Source organism: Halichoeres trimaculatus, unplaced genomic scaffold (assembly GCF_033239565.1).
Source record: "Halichoeres trimaculatus isolate MK-OKI-2021-1 unplaced genomic scaffold, fHalTri1.1 fHalTri1_scaffold_12, whole genome shotgun sequence".
In the NCBI taxonomy this organism is placed as follows: domain Eukaryota; kingdom Metazoa; phylum Chordata; class Actinopteri; order Labriformes; family Labridae; genus Halichoeres; species Halichoeres trimaculatus.
In genome coordinates this window covers 24,457,346-24,480,546 of record NW_027437190.1, presented here as the reverse complement: position 1 = coordinate 24,480,546, position 23,201 = coordinate 24,457,346, and the positions used below count along the sequence as shown (strand labels likewise).

General features: G+C 42.7%; 2 protein-coding genes across 3 annotated transcripts in view; both read right to left on the bottom strand.

Annotated features, from left to right (window-relative positions):
* tmem145 (transmembrane protein 145) overlaps nt 1–2,856 on the bottom strand; it is a 52,068-nt gene extending 49,212 nt beyond the window's left edge. The window contains exon 1 of the mRNA XM_074682822.1: nt 2,608–2,856. Coding sequence (XP_074538923.1) covers nt 2,608–2,718 — 111 coding nt within the window. The 5' untranslated portion in view covers nt 2,719–2,856. The remainder of the gene's footprint in view (nt 1–2,607) is intronic.
* Nucleotides 2,857–3,972: 1,116 nt separating this feature from the next.
* Nucleotides 3,973–23,201, bottom strand: part of lipeb (lipase, hormone-sensitive b) — a 28,163-nt gene continuing 8,934 nt past the window's right edge. For both annotated transcript variants that reach the window (XM_074682814.1, XM_074682815.1), the window contains 12 exons: nt 22,784–23,025; nt 21,099–21,383; nt 20,077–20,167; nt 18,793–18,938; nt 18,238–18,423; nt 17,155–17,307; nt 14,402–14,546; nt 13,570–13,797; nt 11,929–12,114; nt 10,657–10,838; nt 9,629–9,895; nt 3,973–8,141 (listed from right to left, as the gene is read on the bottom strand). In XM_074682814.1, the coding sequence (XP_074538915.1) occupies nt 7,728–8,141; nt 9,629–9,895; nt 10,657–10,838; nt 11,929–12,114; nt 13,570–13,797; nt 14,402–14,546; nt 17,155–17,307; nt 18,238–18,423; nt 18,793–18,938; nt 20,077–20,167; nt 21,099–21,383; nt 22,784–23,025 (2,525 nt within the window). In that variant the 3' untranslated portion in view covers nt 3,973–7,727. The remainder of the gene's footprint in view (nt 8,142–9,628; nt 9,896–10,656; nt 10,839–11,928; nt 12,115–13,569; nt 13,798–14,401; nt 14,547–17,154; nt 17,308–18,237; nt 18,424–18,792; nt 18,939–20,076; nt 20,168–21,098; nt 21,384–22,783; nt 23,026–23,201) is intronic.

Sequence of the window (23,201 nt, the reverse complement as noted above, 5' to 3'; positions counted from 1 at the left end):
GCGGTTTGGCATGGTTTGGTACGGTTAAGCCTGATCCCATTCGCATTTTCACGGCAAACTGTTGCTTTTTTCGGCGCGTAAGCCGGACACCGAAAGCCACATCTATTAAATAATAGCTTGACGCAGTGTGCCCCACAAATAATCCAATGAAGAAGAAAAAACGTGACACAGTAAACAAAGATCAACAATGGAAGACATCCAGCATTTCATCCTCTTTGTGATTGGCATGTGGCTCTTTGTTACCAAGAACAATCAAGTTTTTTTTAGAGAAGACTGTGTGCTGCCAGGAGAAATACAGCTGCCGTCACAGTAAGTGACGATGCTTTCGACCAACCAACGGTCTGCAGTGTTGTAGCTCCACCCTCTGAGATTGAATCGGTTAAGTCTGGCATTCCTACAGAATGGTGCCAAAAAGTGGGACAGCTCGTCTCGGTTATTTGGGGATCTGTCCTGTGATCAGTCAGTGGAAACGCCGTTAAATGTATGCCGTGCTTAGACGAACCAAACTGAATCACTTGGTGGAAACGGAGCTTACGTTGTTTCTTCCAGAGCCAGCCTCAAGTGGACACTCAACGAACTTTAGATTTAAGCACTTCTGCATTGCCTCACATTTTGTGCACTCCCACGCATATTGTAAACCTGCAATCACTCTGGGGAATAATGTATTTTAGATGACAAAACAGGAACCTGGAAAACAACTTTACAGGAATGTCAATAAAGATTAAAAATCAAATATTGCTTTAGTGATAATTTGACCTATTTATGAGAAAAATTGCCAATCAGATGTGGATAAGTATTGGTTTTTAGTGTTTCGTGCTAGAAAGTTGAAAATCTTTTTTTTTTTAAAGACAACAACACTGGAACTGGAATAAATGTGGCTGCAACTTTCACTACAATTCTCACATTTCTCATTTCACATAAAAGGTATAATTACTAAAAATATGCTTCTCTACTGCAGCAGGCTGCAAAATTAGATCAGAGGAGTCTCACTCACACTTTCTCACACACATGCACAAACTTGGAAGTTGCCCAGTTGAACCTATTGCCGGCCACTGAGCAGCTCAGCTGGAGCAGGTGCAAATTCAGCGCAGCATTCAAGGGCATCTCCACAGCAGTGATGGATGGATGAGCGCCTCAAGTTCAATTTATCCATTCAGATCCCCGTGGTCATCCTGGTGAGGATTCAAACTGGGGACTTCAATCTCCTGCTTCATGACTCATTTTTCTAAATATAATGTACTCAGAGTTCAGGGATAGTAAATAAAACAAGTCAGCAAGGCAGAGTGAGAATTTGCGATTGTTAGCTCAAATGTCCTTCTGACTCATAGACTCCCATAAAGGTATACGATTAATATGCGTGCTTGCTTAGTGCATCCCCAAGTTGCACTTTGGCAACACATGAAACACTATACTGCCCATTTTTGATGGCAGACAGTAGAGAGACAAACAACTAAACACATGATGACTTATTTCATCACTTATTCTGCAAAAACTCAAAACAGAATGAAAACAAATTATTTTACTGGTTTGATGAAACAGGACACCAGTAAAACCAAAATCTGTCTGAAAGCTGAATGTCCAGTCTAAACAAGAATTGTACACGTCTGTTTGCTTAACATTAATTTTCTTCCACCCTTGGAGGACTCTCCAAGCTTGGCTGACCCCACGGATTGAAAGGTCAGATGTGTCCTCTGTTGTTTTGGAGAGATAAGCGCTTTGGCTTCCTCTGCACGGCTTCAGCAGGATATCCAACAAAATTACCATAATGTCCAAAACAAGCCTGAATAATGTGAATTAAGGCTCATTTGCTAGTGGTACAATAAAGGCCATTCCGTCTGCTTTCTCGTATTGTTGAAATCGCATTGAAATTGTACACAACCTTTCTGCACAACTCGTGTGAGTTAAACTTGATCCACAAACTCGTGAGAAAACCGAGCAGAGATGAGGAACAGCAGGTGGTATTCTCCTGAATTGCAAAAAGCTACAGTATCTGCTGCACAGCTGCACATTTAACACTTCAACCCAAGAGAGCCTGTCGGGCTAGCGGTGATGTCGATGCTGATGTGAGTGAAAACAGACCTAAAGCCCTAAACAAACCGGACTGAACCCCGGAATCCAGCAGCGCTGCGTCCCCGAAGACGTGACGCACACCTGTAACAACTCATCTGATCAAAATCAAAAACAGCTTATTTACATTTCAGCCGAGCGACAGACTCAGACACGTGAAGCTGTGTCTACTTGTGGCCGACAAGGCTTATTTCTGCTGGAGCCTCCTTTGGTCGTCGTGGACTGGCGAGGTGCCGCTTACTGGGGCAACAATGATGCCAAAGACTGTCATAATGAGGGTGAAATATACGCCACAGATGAGAACCACGTTGATGGCGCGAAATAGCAAAAAAAGAAAGAACAGAGCTAAGTGTGATTGCTGAAAACACCCAGAGCAACTCAACGCCGAATTAAGAGTCAACCTCTCCGTCTACATGCGGTACAGTCCACCAGAGACACCTGCGTGCAGATACGCAGTCGAGACCCTTTCCCCCTTCCTGCTTGGTATCATTGTTGCAAGTGGCAACTACATGAAGAGGTGAAGAAAACAGCAGCGCTCACCTCTTTAGTGTTGACGATGCCTTTGACGTATTTCCCGAGGACAGAATATACGCAGAAAACGCTGGACAGCACAGCCAGGCACAGGAGTCTCTCCCCGACCCTCACCTCCATCTTTCTCTCTCCCCCGCTGCCTCTCGTCTGCTCTGTGAGCTCTCTGAAGCTTGTCTCTGAGCGGGCGCGCGCACGGAGGAACAGCTCGGGCACGGAGGAACGGCTCGAGCACGAGGAGGATGGTGAAAGGGACCGGGCGCGTGAGCTGGTTCCTCGCAATGCCTGTGTGGCCCCCTCCAGCAGCTGAAGCTGAATGGTGGATAAGGTGTGTGTGTGTGTAAGGAGGGTTGTGATGGTTTGGCTGGAGGAGGGGGGGGTTCCAGCGCGCGCGCCTCTGGTTCCGCTCGTGCTTTGAGAATGCGACACGTCCACAGATTCAAAAAAATGCCATCGCTGATCGCAATCATGTTTCCATTAGAGGTCACACACCTCTAATGAAGTATCACTCAGACAGACGATGCCTGGCCTTGTGGCTCAAATTATTTAAAACCAAGCAGCAGGATGTTTTCCAAGAGGGGTTGGGCAAAATTAGATGTACTGCTGCAGAACTTTATAAAACAATTTTTACTTTTTTGTTTTTAAATACAGTGCTGTGCCCCTGTAAAATCAGCAGGTGAAGAGAATACTAATTGTATGAGAAAAAATACAATAAGCATGCATATACACGTTTTATCTCAGCTAATGTACAGGAACGTCGGCAAATACAGTTTTTAATATCTCTTTACATTTGCTTTAAAATTTTAATTAGCTTAACTGTATAATTGGCCAAATATAAATTTATATTTACTTACCTCAACTGCTGAGTAATCTAATATTTTTCTTCTTCTAATACAAATATTTAATCCTAGCTATGTCAATGGAGAAGGTGTCATAAAAATGAGTTAAGAGGATATTTCAGGACAAGTCAGGTGTATAAGTGTTGAGTTGAACAAATTGAAAAGAAGTACCTCATGCAGTGTGCTGAAACTTCACCTTCTACCTTTGTGCAGCTCTTCAACAAATATTACAGAAATCTAATGTGTTTTTTCTGGATATGTAAGAATATTTTAACTTTAACAAACAGTAAACCCAGTGACCTTTTCTCAAGTTCTGACTCAATACACATCCAGGGTAATGTTTACTTGTAGATATTCACAAATGTAATACACTTTTTTCCTCCAAGTTCAAAAGTCATTAAACACGAGAAATGTCTGGGCTGCTAAATCAAATCAAAATCTCCATTCTTATTCTCTGTGACTTTTTGATAACCTTTAGCCTGATCAATGCAAAGAAAAGGTTAATTCATGAGCTCAAGCACAGCAGTGTGTTCATGGGAGAATATATTTATTTAGTTAAAAATCAGCAATGGAAGAAACCAGCCTAGACAACATTGTGGTATGAGGCCTGCAAAGAAAATGCAGTCAAATCAAAATGCAATCAATCTGATTAAGACATCTTAAAGTAAAAATATCTACAATGTTTAATACACATTTCTTTTTTTATTCACAGGTTTGCACTTATGGTGATCTGAGTAATACAAAGCTTTTAAAATTAAAAAAGTAAACTTAAAAATGCTGTGTTTCCAGTCTATGGCTTGTTTTTTTAAAAGGCTTATATATTCTATGTAAGAATTGCAATTTACAGTGCAGAGCAATTTGCATATGGATTCAGGCTCTGACATTCGCTAGCACCTGCATTTACAGTAATACCTTTTGAGAGCAAACACTAAACAGCAAGAACACCAATCTAACTGCAGACTTTGGTGGTTGCTGAAATTTTGACTACAGCTGTAGAATAGCAAACAGACAGATAAAATAAGTATTTCTTATTTGGAAACATTTCTGTAGAGGGCTTCGAGGTCAGTCTAATGCATCAATGCATGAGTGAAAGGGTTTCATCCCCAGATTTGGTAATGATTAAGTCCAGCCTTGAGTTGAGTGAAACCCATGACTAAATGACTTCTGTGATTGTGGAAACAAGAAGTGTGCAAGGTAAAATGTTGTGATGCTGGTATTTAACTGCATAGCTTTACCCAAGACCTAAATAGTATCAGCAGCCAGCTCATACTTGTAGCAGCGTCACGTTTTTTTGTTTTTTGTTTTTTGCATTGTACATAAAAAAAAGAAAAATAAATCAGCCCTGGGCAAAGAAAATCTCAAGTAAGGAAAACTTTCAAGGAATAAAAACTGCAGAGGTATGCTGTACAACCTGATAATTGAAGGACCAAACAAAAAAGAAAACAGCTTTACACTAAAACAACTGGTATTTACTCTCAAGGGCATTTTGTGGTTATAAACTGGGTCTGTGGGTTATTGACAATGAGATTCTGAGGCAGGAACTGTGGACTGAAACTATACTACAACACACATTCCAGCTTTCAGTTGCAGGCAGTATATAAGCATCAGTGGAAGTCCAGTAAAACAACTAAAAAAAGAAAACACAGACTACTTTATCTCTCCAGAACACCAGATGGGCTTTCTGGTGTATCACCTACACCCAGGTTGGCCGGATGCATGAGTGGTCATCAAGGGTAAGAGGCAGACGGGGGTCAAACAACAGCTTGGGTGAAATTCTGACACATTTTGCAAGTTGCTACCACAATTCATACAACAAAGTGCTTATGGCCAATCAACCCTGCTGGGCTTCATGAGCAAGGGATGAACAGGACAAGTCTTTATCACAGACAAATATGGAGCGGTCTCTCTCAACAACTGATAATTAATATAACAGACTAGTGTGTAAAGTGCCATTACTGTCTTTATGAACACACAACACAAAGAGTCACACGCCACACAAAGAGGCGCACCTTAGACGTGCGAGCTCATGTTTCTGAAACACCACTGAGACTGGTTGGATCACACGCAGACTACATTTAAGCCACACACAGGCACCATGAAGAGTAAAAATAGACATGTATAGAAACTCACTTCTACACTTACACAGACTGGCGGATTAACTACTGCAAAAGTGCAGAGTGAGCATAAACAGCTGCTAGTAAAGCGAGCACAAACTTCAGCCCATCATCTCCGAGAGGATGAGTGTATTACTTTTTTTTTCTTCATGGTCCTGGTTCTCTCCATCAATCTGACTAAAAATATTGCAGTAAGTACTCTGAGCTGACAGAACTGAGCATGGTCTGATCCTGTAGCATGACTTTGCTGCTTAAAATCCTGCTCTTCTACGGGTGGGTAGGATTTTTACTCACAGCTTCAGCTAAATCCTATTCATCACACAGCATCTCTCTCTACAGACCTGGCAACCCAAGCCCTGTTACCAGGCAAGGGCAGGATGCTGACAGTTCCAGCATTGTTGGCATCTATATTTAGTTGGCCTGATAGAAGGAGTGACCCTCTGAAGGACATTTTTGTGTACTTTAAAGTGCTTCAGTGGCAACTTGCTAAGAGTAGTGTCCTCAAGTATATTAAAAACAAAGTCAACTAACAAATGAGATGGTGGGGAGCAAAACATATCTGGACCACCAGCTACTCAAACTTGGCCAAAATACAAGTTCAGTGGCTTTTACGCAAAACTCCAACAATTGTTTTCCTTTAGGGTCCTGGAGCATTGCCTAAAAGCCTCCGCTTTGTGAAAACAGATTGTCAGGCAGGAGATACCCTGCCTGAAGAGAAGTGGTACTTCTGACACATTGCATACTGTGCAGAGAAGTGGTGAGCAATAATGCCTGGTGAGGAACAGGGGCAATCTGAGAGGAAATCAGTGCAGCGGAGTTAAAAATGAGTATTGATAGCTGAGAGCGAGGCTTTTTGCTGCCTCTTGCTCTCACTTCCTCTGGTTGAAAGCAGTGAATCTTGAGCAACAGATCCCAGTTATGAAATAATGAAATAAAAATACTGGGATCGGTCCTCAAAAGCTTGTTAAGATGGGATCAGAGTTCTTGAGCAAGTGTCTTCAAAACATCTCAGTGCGTCCTTGTAAGTTCGTTGTAGCAATCAATTAAATGCAACCTTTGCATTATTAATACCAGCACTAAAAAAAAAAGGGAAAAAAAAACAGGCAGCATCTCAGCAGGGAACTGTATCCCTGCATTGTGTTCTACATTTTCTTAATCCTGTCAGCATGCAGCACTGACAGTAGGATACAATTTCAGCTAAAAAGTCCAGGGCTGTCACTGTAGGCTGTGCTAAAGAAGCAGAGGTAAATATCAAGAACATTCAAAAACGTGGAATAAACAGCATAAGATTACATTAAACAAACAATATAATGTAAAAATCATTATACAGCCATGTAGTGATTCAAGGATTACAATACAGAAATAAAAAAAGGTATAAATAAAAAGTTAAACTACTGCATAGGTGGAACTCTGGATGATTAAAAATTGTAACAGAATAACTAGAAACGAGTAAATCAATCATCCAGTTTAGAGCCTTTTAGTCGGTAGTGTTTCCACTCTGTAATTGTATTTAGCAGAGTCAACACAGTTACTATCCACAAAGTGAGCTATATTGACTGCCAAACTGGCGTAATAGAGAACACAATGAGGAGTTATTAGTCTGATTTAGAGTGGCTCCCTGTAGGACAAGTGGCCATTTTGATCAGATGACTCTGTACAGAAGCATATAGTGTGCCTCGTGCCATCTGATTAGGATCTCAGATGACTGCCTTATCCGGGATGAATCACCCATTCAGACCTCGTCTTGAGACTCTTCAGTTCTGCTTTGTGTCCGAGCCTCGGCTGCCGAGCGGCGCCTCTGTATAAGTATTTGTGTCGCATGTGTGGGTGTGTGCAGGTCTTTGATCTGTGTAGCTGTTAAATTACCATTTGATTTGAAAACACGACTGTCTTCTGTGGGTGTTTGTTTTGTCTGCTAGATTTGCATCGATGCGTAATGGTACAGAGTGGTAAGAAATGTAAAGCAGAGGAAGTTATTTTTCACTTTGCTCTTATTTTTGTCATCTGTCACAAAACTGGGCAATCTTCTTGACTGCCCGCTCCCCTTAGGATGCTTCCTCTCTCTTCTTTTTCTTCTTTTTTAAGCATTAAACTGCCTAAATTCATCTGACTTTCATTTACTCTTTCTCTTTTAACTCTTCAGGAGAAGTGCACTCCTTCTGTCTTTATCTAACCTTACTTAAGATCCAATGCTACTAGCATCAGTATTATTATGGGTCTCTACAGTGATTAAGCCCTCCCCATCAGATATTTTAGCCCCCGTCTCTTCTCTCTCTTCAGTCAGCTCCACTTCCTCAATGGGGCAAACGAAGAGCGAACTGGCTTCCCCAGAAGAGGCTGACACACCCCTATCTGTCCGCTCAAGCTTGCGGTGCTTGCGTGGCTCGGGGGGCGAGTCCTTCTGGGTGAAGACGGCGCGAATTCTCCCCACGCAGACGTTGGCAGCTTCCCTTGTTTCCCTGGAGAGCTGGGATAGGCTGAGAAAGCCGTGGGGGAGGTCGTCCACCACGCATAGAGTGACAGGCTGGTCTATGCTCCTCAAACGCTTGGCAAACATCACAGAGTCATCCAGCATGGGGTCCAGAGCACAAGCCTGAGAGAGGGGAGGAGAAAAAGAGGGAGAAAAGGGAGGAAAACAAATTAGGATTCCCTTCAGACATGTCAAGAATCTTAATTAAGGGATGAAGAAAGGAAGCCAAGCGTCCCGGTCTCCTTTGTCCCAGCTTTCTTTACATTCTAGCTGACTCACTCCAGGCACTTAAAAAGCAGCACCAATTTCCTCATTTTCATATTAACACTCTTTTCACAAGAGAGCAGGCTTCAACCCCCTCTGAATCTTTGCCATCACACTCCGTCTCACTCTCTCATACCGCAATATAAGCAGCAAGTGTACAGCACTCTGAGCTCTTATCTTTTAACATCTGGAGGATGCCATTTGGACCTACTCAATCCCTCACTGTGCTCATCCCTTCTCACTACTATCATTACAAAACAATCTTTATCCTGATCTGCTCTTGGATGCTGTGAAACAAGTCTGATAATCTTACAACTTGAAGAAAACAGTTGAGGAATTAAGTTTCTCCTCAAATGAACAAAATATAGAAAGCTTGAAGCTCTTTGAAGCACTGCTGTTCAACCTAACTCCTCAAATACACCAGATACATCTGCAGTACGCCTAACTGTCGTTTCGTGTTGACTGCTTTGGTCAACTGGCTGCGTGTTCGGTCTGACATGCTGCATGACTGACAGAAAGCTGGAGTCACGAGACCGAGAAGTTCCCACACTTCCCACTCAATTGATAAGCCTCTCTTCATTCGTGTTGGGCTGTAAAACCTCAAACCTGTTGACTCCTGGTCTGACTCCACTCATTATGTCCATTCATTGTCGTAGTCAAGCTAAATACAAACTGGTTTTGACACGGTTTGTTTTACTTTGAAATTCACTTGGTGATTTTAAGTAGCTTTTGGTCCAGACTTCCTGCTGGGCACAAGCTTCCCTACACTGAATTTAAGCATCACAGCTCCACGTCCGGCAAAAAATAGGATGACTGCATATCATCTGCAACATTAAAAAGAATGACAATAAAGTATAATGTGTATGATGACAAACCTTGGACATTTTGGGCACTGGTTTGTCCTGGTGGACTGACTATAGTCCTTGAGAGATCAACCAGGGTTCGTTTCTAACCTGTAACCCCATCCCACATGCTACTCCTCACTCTTTCCTCATTTCCTGCTTCAACCAAAATTGTAACTTCAAGAAAAAAACAAACGAAACTTTGAACTACCCAGGGAATCAGTAAAATGTGGAGACAGCCTTTTGGACGGTAGAGTCAGCAATAACACCCTGTCAGCCTGATTTTTTTGCTTACAGGTGGACTTCATGCCAACTTTCCTGCAACGAAACACTGTCTGAGCTACAAGTGAATGAAGGGGGTGTCCATAATCAAAGAGTCAAAAAAAGGCACAGAATATTGTAAAGTGTCTCCCCTCATCCTCCAGAAATGAAACAAAACAAAGACAGAAAATAATAAAAACAATAAATAAATTGTGATTTTAATTGTCAGCTGCTTCATCTTACCACTATATGAACAGGTGGAAGCCCTTTCAGCATGCTATCAGGAGCCAGAAGAGGAGAGCAAAAAGGATCCTTGACCACTGGGGAAACCTCCACCCTCATCTCAGCCAGCTGTGCTGAGCGAAGAGGCTCAAACCCCAGGGGGAACTCCCTGGGGTGCTCCAGCTCAGATCCCTCCTCTCCAACAGGGGGCGGTATTGCCACTGAAGACAGGTCCTTGGAAATGCAGGGATCTACATCCTTACTGAGGTAGAAACTCACCTCTTCTGGCTGTATAAAAGAAGAGATTAGAAAAAAAAGTGAGTGAAGATCAAAGGTGAAAGTTTGGTCAAGAGATTAATATCTAACAGGACACTTGATCTAAATTCACACACTCCACTTCGTCCTTGTGAAAATGCTCAAATACTTTGGATCGGTGCCTGAGAGCCTTGGCTGAACAATCCTCGTCTCAAGGAGGAAAAGCACATTTAAAATCCTACATCACCCCTGCTTGCTATTTTTCACAAGCCAGCCACTAATCCACTCTGCCTGTGTGAAAATACATCAGAGGATAATCTGCAGTACCTTGCCACCACAGGCAGAAACCAGAAAGTTTTGATATCCAGTCAGCATTTTCTGCTGAATCTCTTTGAAGCATTGGTGACATAATCTTAGCTAAGTTCATGAACATTTAACATGCACATCACTGCAAGGTGGGAGCATTGTGTGACAGAGGGCTAAAATGTCTCCCTGCCGATGTTCTCTTTATGTTCAAAAAGTCTACAACTACACTTAATCTTTTTTTCACATGGCGTATGAAAGCAGAAATAAGTGGATCACTGACGGGAGTCAGGAGAAATTTCTGTTCACTCCAGCTGCACAATGAAGATCATCAATTTACTAACCTTTTCCTATAATACCCCCAAAATAATCCTCACTAACAACTCCGCCTTCTTTTAAGTAACAGCTCATACATCTATACCCCGTCTTCTTCCTGATCACCAAGTGAAAGCATTCTAGTCTCAATGTAAACATGGTGAAGCGTGACGTACGGCTCGCTCAGAGAGCAGCGGTGAATTGTGAGAAGTGGAATTGCTGTGGGATCCCAAGTCCTGACAAGTCTGGCTCTTGACAGATAATTTCCGGGTGGGGAATTCTGAGGTCTCGGAGGGTACAGGGGGGTCAGCGTGAGGAGAAGAAATGGCTGCTTCAGAGATGCTCTTCCGTACTGTGTCTGGGAGAAGAGATGAAGAGGGCAAACAGAGTGGTTAAGAAGACAACTGGAAAAAGTTACATCTAACAACAAAATTAAGGCATTGAAAAGAAAAAACTTAAAATGCAAGTTACAGCAAATGGTCTAAACAGGTTAAAGATGCCACTCAAAAAGACGCCACTCAAATTTGCTCTGAGTCAATGGCAGGTGGAGGACACAAGGATAAAAAAACACACACACCAGTAATTGTACACAACCACTTCACTTCTTCCACAGATTCCACTTATCATATGTCCTCTGGTTGACAGCCAACAGTTAAAAGCCTAAAATGCTAATTGGAATTTATCAGGAAGAAGAGAGGAGATGTGGGTGGAGGAAATTCAAACACTGCTGTCATGGTGATATCATCCGCCCGCCTGAGCCGTCACAACACAGCTGTAAGAGTTGTCATGGCTGGTCTCTTCACAAAGTGCTCGCAATCTCTCATCTCTTTAATAATGAACCATCTCTAAGCCATGATGGCCTTTTAATAATGCACACCCACAATGACATTCTCATTAGTTTGGGCTTGCAGCTGTGGGGGTGTCACCTAGCTAAGGGGACACCGGGGAAATTACGGTTTGCCACCAGATTTACGGTGGCGACAATTAACAATTACTGTCAAAGCCCTGCTGCTCCAAAGAGGTGAATTGATATGAATGGAGCTACAGCAGTGTTGCGTAACAGAGTGGGATAAAGCAGTAATTGGTTAGTTGATGATGAATAAACAGGATCTCTGACTGCAACCTCCTCCATATGGGATCTAAATGAACTAAGGGGCATTTGATGTTGTTGCAATCATAAAGCTTAAATAAATCGTCTCAATTAAGACACTGAAAATATGGGCGGTGAAAACACACACACACATACCACAATCCCCCAGTGAGATCTGAACTGAACTTTTCAGCACATAAATTTCAATTAAAAAGAAAAAACGAGATGGAAAATTTTTGAGCACAAAAGCTGTCAACCAAACATAAACGCCACCCACATCTCGTCTCCTGTCCCCATCTGACCCGCAAGAACATGCACAGCCCTAACACAAGCATGAACAAAGCAGTAGTTGGTGTACCAGTGGCTCCTGGTGGAGCCTCTGCTGCTGTGCCAGGAGAGGCTGAAGCTCTGTTTGAATCCAGCAGAGAGTGGATCCAGTTTGAGGCTCCCTGTCGGAAATCTCTCAGCAGCAGTGCCGTGTCTCTTCTCACCATGCTCAGTGTGCTCACTTTTTCTATCTGGGTTTCCGTCTGCGGATCACTGCCTGGAGACAGAAGAGAAGACGGATGCGCCGAGATGAGAATGTTCTTGTCATTCATCAAGTAAAATCAGAGGCGACAGAAAAGCAAGGCAAAAAAATGGGAAAGTAAAGAACGTAATTGCGACACAGTCAGTTCTTGAGTGCCATGAAACAATATGTTTAACAGAAGATGAAGCAGTGATAGGATGAGTGAGTAGGAAAATATGTGGGTTTTGGTTTGGTAATTAAAAGCTAAACAGGAAAGAAAATTCTTTAGAGACTTTGCTAAAGTTATTTTCTTCTTTGGCTTTTCAAATACATTTATGTCTGTGTACAACCAGAATATTTGCAAGCCGAGTTGTTGGGAGTTACTTTCTCAGAGAAGACGCAGTCTTGGCAAGGAAGATAATACCTAAGGTCTGACTCTGCTGCTTTAGGCGTTTCAATGAACAGACTATTGATGCACTGTGATTTGCTTGGTAGGAATCTGAAGACATAACATCAAACTTTCTGAAATGGTAAATGATATATTCAATTTATCTAACGTACCAGAGCACAGCGTTGGCCTAGTTGCATTTTTGACCAAGTCATATTTCAAAGTTTTCAGAAAAGAAGAAAAAAACACATTTTTATGTATATTCATCATCTTTTATCACTATATTTATTATTATATTATCTATACTATTATTAACTTTTTTGACTCTGGCAATCATGTTATATCACAATATAATACTTTAAAGGGGATTTTGTAGTGATGGTGGACACTGGACCAAGACTTTCAGACAAAAAAGTACAGAAGAGCATAAAAAGCTGGACAGGAGAGTGATAAAGCTTAAGCTAAAAGCTAAAACACAGGCTAAATTGTTTGTGATGATGCTTATTCCAACCCACATGCAGCAGTTATTCTGCAGTGGTCTGTTCAAACTTGAGAGTCTATCAATAAAATGAAGAGAGAGGTGACATTAGCTTTGCTTCGTTGATGAGCCCTGGCAGGACATCGCAGGGATTTGCTAACAATACACATTACTATGTCTCAGAGCACCGGACTATAAGCAGCGCTAAATATAGCCAGCTATCAAACTATGGTACAAACTAAGAAGGTTTATTTGTTGTCATGTTTTAAACAACAGCGCTACACATTGTTGAGAGTCATGTCATCAGGACAACATGCGCAATTCTAGCAAAGATGCCGCTCCACTTCAAACAGATAGTCCTCACAGTCCCTTTAAATGTTTATAATATATGACTTCAGCAATTATGCAATTAGGCTCACGATAAAATATTATTTCCATTACACAAGAAGCTGTGAGTGCTATTTACTGTCAATAAATCTACAAACAAAGCCCAGACTAAAGATGAAGAGTTTGTTGTGGAGAGGACAGAAGAGCAGGCAGAAATGAAAAGAAGAAGAAAACAGATCTAAACTCACTGTATGAAATCAAATCCTGGCCTGTGCCTTTTGATAACACACATCCTTACCTGCGTAGGCGCTGAGACACCTGGAGAGTACACTGAGAGGAAGCAGGGGGTCCATAAGTGTTAGCAGACGAGAGGGAGACGCGTAGGCTGTCAGCAGGGTTGCTGGGTAGGCTGCCACAATGCCATCTGGCATTCGAACACCAAAGGCAGCAGCTCGCATCGTCGTCGTCACACACAGGTTGCCTCCTGCACTGTCACCAGCCAGACACACTTTTTCTCCAGTCCAACCTGGAGGGATGAAAATAGGAGGGTTGGGAAAGGGTGGAGGAAAGGGGTGCAAACCAATGATAGCTCTGAAAAATGGAACACGAAAAAAAAACTGGGATGCTGAAAAGGAAAAAAAACAGAGTGACAACCACCCAGTTACAGTATTCTTTTTCTCGACAGTCCCACTGCTGAATATGCTGCGATAGAGAGGAAGTGCTGTCTCACTGTCTACCTCATGGCAGTCATATTGTCTTCTTGTACTCTAACACTAACATAATGCATTGCGATCACTGTTAATTTGACACAGTGTTCTCCAGCAGCCGGATGTACCCAGAACAGACGAGATGTCTTTTTTGCTGCGTTCATTGTAAGCATCACAATTTGTGGGATGATACAGAACAAGAGGTACGCCGCAAGACATTGTGCTGCAGCATGATTACTTTCAACGTGATGAATGGATTCTCTCGGGAATGCAAAGGGAATATAAGAGAGGACTTACAGACGCTCATTAATTCTAATAAAACACTTTCTTTTACCTGCCTGATGTATCATTTCAACTGAGCATATTCTTCTGTTTCTTTCAGACAACAAAATGCACAGAGGAGATGAAACAGCCAGTGTGTACCTAGTAGATGGTGGTGTCTTAGAGCCCAGCAGTAGGCGTAGAAACACTCCTCCAGAGCTCTAGGAAAGGGGGCCTCAGGGGCTAAAGAGTAGTCCACTGACAGGATAGGGACACCAAGGTCCTGGGACCAGCTCTTCAGATAAGGCTGCATAAGAAAGAATACAGGGAGAGGATATCAGATGGGAAAAAGCATTCAGATTCACAGTGAATATATTATGTGTTGTTAAATTTATGAGAACAACAGCAGACACAATAAAACACAGAGGCAGTGAGACAGAGAGACACAGAAATGTGGTGGGAGAGTTGTGTAGGTGTAGACATTAGGAAACAAGGACAAAATTATGAAAATGATGTGTCCTTCTGATTTCATCTGTTGGCTCTCTGGATTATTGTCTAGACAAAGAAGAAATGAGCATTTCCCTGACAGACACCTCCATTTCCCATCTTTGTATGCGGTTATAACAGGCAGCCACCACATGTTCCAGTTTACAGGGGGAGAAGGATGGGATGGTTGTTCCTCTTTTTCCTTTCTTTACAGTCAAGCTGTGTTTACTATTCTGACGCCAACCCAAGGCAAGAACTAAACACTCAAAACTGAATTGCAGTGACCTTGAAATTGAAGAAAGGCATCAAAACTTGTCATGAAAAAAAAATATTCCTTCCACAATGCATTCATCCTTTCTCCTCTGTCTTTATCTTCTCTCAACAGGTTTCTGACTAGCTGTGACAGGGCTGTCGCTTTCACTGCCAGCCCTCCAATCACAGTGCCAGGAAAAGCACAGTGTGTGTGTATGCTTGTATGACGGCTCACCGACCAGTGAGTCAGTTTGAAAAAAAAAAAAGAATCAAAGGAGCAGCTTCAGCAGTCAGTTGTGCTGTCTCAAGGCTCAACCTGTCATAATACATCTCAGAGTGAGAATGATGACATGTGACTGTGCATGCAGCTCCAGCACTGATCAGGTCAGTGTGAGTTGGAATCAGGGAAGATGGTCCAAAGGTGCGAGCGTGTGCATTTGTGTATGAAAGACAGCCATCGGAGCCAGGCTACCAGTGGTGTCAGATATGGCTGAGTCCATGGGTAGTCCGTCAGTTTGTCAAAAAGCAGGTACAGACTCAACAAAAGGCCCACAAAGGACACAAGGGATGTGTTTGTGAGCGTGTGTGTGTGTGTGTGTGTTGTTGAGCTGGGCACAATACTGGCTGATTTTACACGTCCGAGGCCATGCTTCTTCTACACACAAAGAGAAACTCTCACACCAATTCAGAGAGTCCCTGATCTGTTCTTGTTGCAGGAATTAATGAGAGCTGCAGTCCCACTCATTCTCAGACAGGCAGAGCAGTTAATCTGCAAGTGTAAACCTCTGCTGGCCAAACACTGCGTGTGTGTGGGTGTGTGTGGTCGGTGTCCAAGTTGCTTAATGCACAGATGCCAGAGCATCCACCTCTGTGATCCCTGCATCACTGAGCACCCAGTGCACCAAAGGCTCCCACCGCTAAAGGACACAGAGTGAAATAACAGATTCAGTAAGGTCTTACAGAGATTGCAAGAGGATGTTTCAAAAACGGAGAGCCAAGAAGAAGGAGAGGAGGATAGTCTGACAACGCTTCCATTAGTGCCAGCGGTAATCTTCCTCTGCAGGGTTGTACAGTTCTCTGTTAATTCAACATGACAGCTCGGTTCACTCTCTTCTCTGATTGCTCCTTCTCATCCGATGGTTGCTACACAGCTGCAGATCAAGCATGCCCACGTCCTTGGCAATTTCACAGAGCCCTGTCTTGTGCTTGCTGCAAGTAGCCTGATGCCACATAAAGACTGCACACAGCCACAGAAGAGCAACAGGGACACGCAAGGGAAAAAACTGAGAGGAACAAAACAGGTAGAATGCCCTTTATACTAAATATACTGGGATGGATAAAATTCTTTTCCAGTAACGCGAAGCAAGTTTATTTATATAGCACATTTCTGCAGCAAGGCAACTCAAAGTGCTTATTGCCATCTGGAGCAATGACGAAAAACATTATAAGTTTTCCAACATAAGCTTAATCATGTGCGTCCCCCTGTTTCAAACAGATTAAAATAAATGGAGAACATGCGTTTCTCCTCTGTTACAAAAAAAAGGTGGGATGATGATGATGATGATAAAAGATGATTTACATGATCAACAATTTAAAAAAAATAATCAGCTTTTTTACGTCAAGTAATGAAGGCGCATGGGTATGGGCTGACACTTTTGCCTCAAGAAACTGAAATTGAGTTTTTAAAAGCACTGTGCCACAGTTTAGTCTTGTACTGAAGTCTTATAACATGAAAAACAACCATGTCAAAAGAACACAGAGCTGAACAAAGGTTAAAGCAGACATGAAGAATATTTCTGCTCAAATGTGCTTGATGCCTCAGAGAAGTGGATGACATGATGGTTGTTTGATGCTGAACTGTAATTATATTGCAAAACTGGATCTGAATTGTGTGAACTGAAATTGAATTTTGTATTTTTGAATTTAAGGAATGTAGAGTTGAATTTCGACAAAGGTTAAATATAGTTTCAAATCAAATAAATTCATTTTCAAAACATTTAATTGATTCAAGATCATGCTTCAAAATTCAATATAATTCAAATTCAGTTTCTAGTGGAACAAACCACCTCCCATGCATTTGCATAGTCTTTTGGGTGTAGTTTTTTTTTTTCTTTAAATATGTGGAATTTTTTCACTTTTCAAGTGAGAAAAACCATGACAGAAGAGTCCTGTCTTACCTCATGAGATTTGGATGTCTGTGCCACAAAGCCTCCACCATGGAAGTGGATCAGGAGACAGGGGGATGGAGGCAGCCGTTTGGTCTTCAGCCCCAGTGACAGAGAGATGGAGCCCCCCTCAGCACGTGAGAGAGACAGCAGCGCCTCGCTGTCCTGAAGAGAGGCAGGGAAAGACAGAAAGAGAGGAATTAAAGTTGAACAGAAAAGTAATTAAAATCAGATGATTTGGTCAAACAGTCCAACACGTCACACAATGACAGGGACATGATGACAGACAGCGCTGTTTGCACTATTTTGATAGCTGTCCACACACTGTGTACAGAGCAAACAAAGCCTTGTTTTCACTGTTATTATATGCCATTGCTAGTGTTAGCAACAGGGCTCCTCTGAGAGAGGGATTAACTAGCTGTTCTGCAGCAGCTTGCTGCCAGCCTTTCCTGCGCTTGCATGAACGCACACTAATTCCCATCCATTTACGGAAACAAGGAGGAAGGGGAGCAGAGTCTGAGAGGGAGGGCTTCCGCTGATGCAAGCTTGTATTTAGCAACAGTAGAAAGGACACTTGTTTTGCTGGAGCATGATCAATGGCTTAAAGTGTTTGTTGATGGCACTTGGTTAAGTGCCAGGCTGCAAAGTAAGGAGAAGAACAAGCTCGGGAGAAGAGAAGGAGTCTCTTGAGAGAATGTGGTCAGGGAAGAGGAGAGGTGAGTGATACGCTGAGTGATACCTTAAGACAGATGAATAGAGAGGGAGAGGGATCATGGCAAGAATTGAATCTTTGAGAATGGGTCAAGCTTTCATGCACTTGAACATACCAAAATTGTTGTCCAAACAGTTTGAATATTTCAAGAACATACAGGGAAGGTAAATACACAGGGTTTAAAAATAGACAGATAAGGCAAACTGAAACAAACAAGGTCACACAACAAATATTTAGGCAAGGTGAAAGGAAGCAGTGTGAGAGAAGTACAGAGCAAATACAAAAGCAAGTCTAGTTTTGCACTAAGTAGAATACTATGAAGCTTTTTCATTGTACTTCTCACTTGTGGCCCTCTGGTGTGAGCTGAATGATAATCTCCGTACCTGTCCTTCACGCAAGTCATAAGAGATGAGCCTCATCTGAACAGGAGCCGTGCCGATGTGTGCTGACGGTGGAGCTATAGTTACAGATGCTTTGTGATTGGCCGCCAGGGGAAGGTCAAAGGGCACAGGGGGCACAGAGAGTGCCCGGTTCACCTTCACTGTGGTGGATGTCATACTGGCAAGACTCTGGAGGGAGACAGAATGGAGAAAAAGTCAGAAAGCTTCAGACGAGTAGAGAGAAAGAATTGGACAGAGAGAAAAAGAGGAAGAGTGCAAGTTACAGAGCGAGCCAGGCCACTGGAGAGAAAAAGAAACCAGATGAATAAATCATGAACCATTGAATAAATTGAATTCCACTCTATTATTACCAGCAGCCTGTGGGCCAAAATGCATAATGATAGAAAAGGTACTTTTACCAGAGGAAAGTAAAATATCCCTGAAAGAATTTTAAATCATACCAGAGCGGCGCACTTATCTCTGTGCATGGATCACTGGTGACATTTGCAGACAACTGATAACTAGTGTGATAACAAGATGCATTAACAATCAGCTCACCGAAAGGACTTCAGTCTCAGTGATGTTCCAGAAGGTTTTCCAGAAATGGACATCTAAGTTCTGCGTGATGCGTTCAAATTCTGCCCCTCTCAACTCTGGGTCGATAGCGTACTTTCCTGAGTTGAAGAAAGAGCTGGCTGCTACACCTGGGACAGGGATAAAGAACGACAAAATGAGAAAGGTGTACTAACGGGGCCGGGTACTCCAGAGACAATTTAATGAAAAAAATGAAATATGGTGAGAAATAAAAATGACAAGGGGGAGGGGGCGATGATGTGTATGGTTGGAGAGGGAGAAAAATGGAATCGAAAAATGACTGGCAGGCAAAAGTTCAATAACAGGGCAATAAAAAAAGTAATTTCACAAAGTCAGACAGAGCAGGAACATCAAAACTGCAGAGTGGGCCTGCACCCTTGGACATAAAACAAAAACTTTGGAAACATACACTTACAGTGGATGCAAAAAGATGGAAGGTGGAAAGACTGAAGAGCAGGCACAATGATTGTTTAGAAGTTTCAGTACTAAACCATTGTAAACCTCAAAGACTGCAGCAATAAGGCTACAAATAGCCTTTACACGCTCACAGCACTACCATCGTATTCCCACAGGAGTATCCAGTGTATTATGTTTCTGAGATTCTTCTCTGATTTCAAAGTTCTACAATTCATCAGGGATGAGCAGAAAGGGAGTCACTCACAGATACCACATCTGTACCTAATACTTCACTCTGTAAACTACAACACAGGCACAAGAAAGCGATAGCAGCTAACAGAACTGTATGCAGAACTGTTCAGATAAAAGAATCTGCAGGACAGAAGCAACTTCTTCAGTCTTACAGCCTGAGGTCATCACAGAGGACTATGATGAAGAGGAGAGGGGGTTCCAGTACACTCACCGTACGGCGCAATACCAACTGCCTCCACTGTGTTGCAGCAGAGAGCACAAGAAACAGCAAGAGTTAAAGGATTCCTTTTTACTGTCAATTATTCTGTGTGAGTGTATGGTGAGAATGTGTACATAATAGTGCATGCTTCTCGTACCACTGTCTCTGCACATAACTGTGTGCATGTTCAAAACACTGAAATATAGAAGAAGCATCGCAGCTAGCCCTCGAGGATCCAAAGGATGAAAGAGCATCTAGAAATCTAAACACAACATCAAAAGGTACACACTGAGGGGGCCAAGGAGCAATGTCGAAGAGGCGTGGGGATGAGGATGGTCTATGAATGAAAATGAAGAGAGTGAATGATGAGAGGGTACATCTGCAGACAGAACGATGCTGACCTATTCCTGACTGATGCCGTCTGTAGTTCTCTCCAAAGGCTACAAGCCCGATGGCGATGGTCTGTAGGCAGGGTCGAATGGCTGGAGTAAACTGGAGAGAGGATGATGGGTAAAAGAGAAAAACAAACTCGGTTAAAAGACCTCAATTAATCATTCATATCCATGGCACTTTCTCAAACAAGAAATAACTTAATTAAAAAAAAGTTATAATTCAACTACAGCAGCAAAAGAAAGTGATGGTGGGGTATCAGAATATCAGAGGAGAACTAGACATTATAAATTGATGCCAACAGCACTGGAGAGGTTTCATCATTTCTCTCCTTTAGTTTGGTTTTGACCTCAGCCCACTGAGGTTTCAGCCTCTCTCGTTAGGCTCAACTGAGAACAGAGACTGTGGCTGCACAATCAAATCTTTTACACGCTACATTTTACCTGCAGGTCTGAGCAGCAGGAGTCAGTATTACTTTCCTGGCCTCCACTTATTACTCTTCTAACGTCTTTCCCCCCCCTTCTCTATTATCTCTCCCTGTAGAGTCTGATGTAATGAAGGGGGTAGTATGAGCACCTGGTGACTTGCACTCAAATTGTTTTTCTCATCTAACATCAGCATGACACTTCCTTCAAAATTAATGAACAACTTGAGGCTGAGAGGCTAGGAAAGATTTGTGACTTGTGTTGCTCTCTTCATGACCAGCCCTGACACAGAGTACAGAAACATCATGGGGGGCAGGATGTTGTATGGACAAAACCATTGGCGGCTGCCACATTAAGTTGCTCATTCAGATGATTTGAGGGAGAGCTTGAGGTTACTTCAGAGTTTCTTCTTCTCTGCAGTATGTAGAGATTTTCTCCTGTCTCTCCAACTCCTGATTCCTATAACTGCTGACTTTAAAAACCAGTCATGTATGTTTTTTGTTTTACATAAAATCCTCAGGTAATACCCTTCTGTTTCCCTAGGGGCTTCTATTTATCATCCTTATGTGTCCTAACTACCTCGCCCAGTGCAATGCTGCTCATCTCACCTGAAAGCCAAGGCAACGGCCGTAGAAGCACCCCTTGTGCATGGAGCAGTATTCGCGAACAAAGCTCTCGCTGAGACCGCTTTCATCCTGGAAAAAAAGGTTGCCGTGGCTGTTGTCATGTAGCATGCGCTGAGCCAGGTAGAGGAGGGCTCGCAGCTGGCACAGGGCGTTGCAGTAGGCCTCCATCTCCCCGGCGTTGTGTGCCGCTCGGAAGAAGATGCTGCGGCGGTTTGAGGTGATGTATCGCCCCTTCTGGATGATGTGGAGAAGGCAGCAGCGCACCAACTAGAAAAGGATGAAGATTGCAGTTAATGACCAGGGAAAGTGTGGAGTCTAACATATGCCTTTGCCGTTCTGTGTTTTCTGTATAAACATAATCAAACATGCTTTTTCTATCTTTACGAATGAGGGAAATTATGTTTTAGGATGGTATGGAAGAGTTGTAATCCAAATAAGAAGATACACATAAAAATTAGAAGATACTCTTTGTTCTTTAACATTTCTACAGTTTCAGTAAGAAGACGCTTTTGTCCAAAGCAGCATACAACGCAAGCAAGAATTTAGATTAAAGGAAAAACCAAGTTAGTGCGACAAAAGTGCTATGAGGTATTTGGCTGCAGACACTGCCATCAAGTGCAGGATTTTTTTTATTTAATCATTTTTAATAACGTAGAATAATCTGGCCAACTAACCACAATTATTTGCTGCAACATTATACTTCAACCATCAACAATATTTAGTATAAATGTTGAAAATTCACTAAGAGCTGGGTCTTAAGACCTTCTAACTTATTCTACCCGTGAGGACAAAGAGAAGAAGGGTCAGCTTAGGTGCTTAAGTGTTTCCTGAACAGATGAGTTTTCAGACATCTCATATCATATAGATCATATAGAGTAAGGCAATTCATTCCACCATTAGGGCATAACAGAGAAGAAGAGTCTGGCTAGAGATTTAGAGCCGTGCTGGGCTGGAGCACCAGGTGTCTTTCACAAGTACAGTGTAGTGGGCGAGGAGGAGTGTAGACCTGGATGAGGGACCCCAGGTAGGAGGTAGCTGTTCTTGTCAATGTTTTGTAAGCCAATTTAATTGTTTTTAATTCATGTGTTTCAGCTCTGCTTGAATTGTCTGTTGATTAACTTCTTCAGCTGAAAGGAAAAAATCCACATGTATGATACCAGGCCAGGATGTGAGCACGTGAAACGCTGCCTGTTTCACCTCGGTGTTACAGATTAGTCAAAGTTGCAGTGTAGGGATGAGAAGGATTATAAATGTAGAAATCTGGAGGCTTGAAAACAGAGCAGCATTCATTACTACTCTGCTAGACTCATTCAGTTGTGGTGGGCTGCAGCTACTGAAGGTCATGATGTTTCATCAATAACTGTAGAAGATAAAGTACAGTGAGTACAGTTGGGGTAGATATTCTCCAGCTGGAGGGATTTATCTAACCTGATTTGCAACATAAAATCAATCTGTAAAACAAATGGACTGACCTTGAAACAAAGCAATATGAAGGCACGGAGGGGCTGCTGAGCCATTTCTCACAGTGTGGGCAGAATATTGATAAGAATATGTTGCTGTATGAGGGCTTGCTTTCTCAAAGCTAAACTGTGCTGATATGAGAACACAGGCACAGCTCAGAGGCTTTACTAAGCAAACAGAAAGACTTTAAACATCCCACAGCCTACCTTGACCAGTGAGCGATAGCCATTGGCAGGTATGTGAGGGTCAAAGTCAAAGTGGTGGTAAACTGCAGCGAAGCCGGAAACGACGGGCTCGAGACTGCGTGCATGCTCCTGGATCAGCCTCATGGTTTCCACCAGCCGCCGGGCCGCATCACCCTGCGACCCTTTGGCTCCTCCTGAGAAGAAAGCGGCGTTTTCTTCGCACACACTGTACAGGGCCGCAAACACTGCCTTGGTGTCCATCACTAGGAGAGAGAAACAGTTTAAGAAAGGTTGCTTTTAACAGTTACTTATCTGATCCATTCTCAAGAAAGAAAATTCCCTTCTCATCGGAGTGAGAAGAGGGGCTTGTATCCCATTAACATCCATTGATCCCACCATTAATCATGTCACCTCTCTGACCCCATGCATGCTTTGCTGC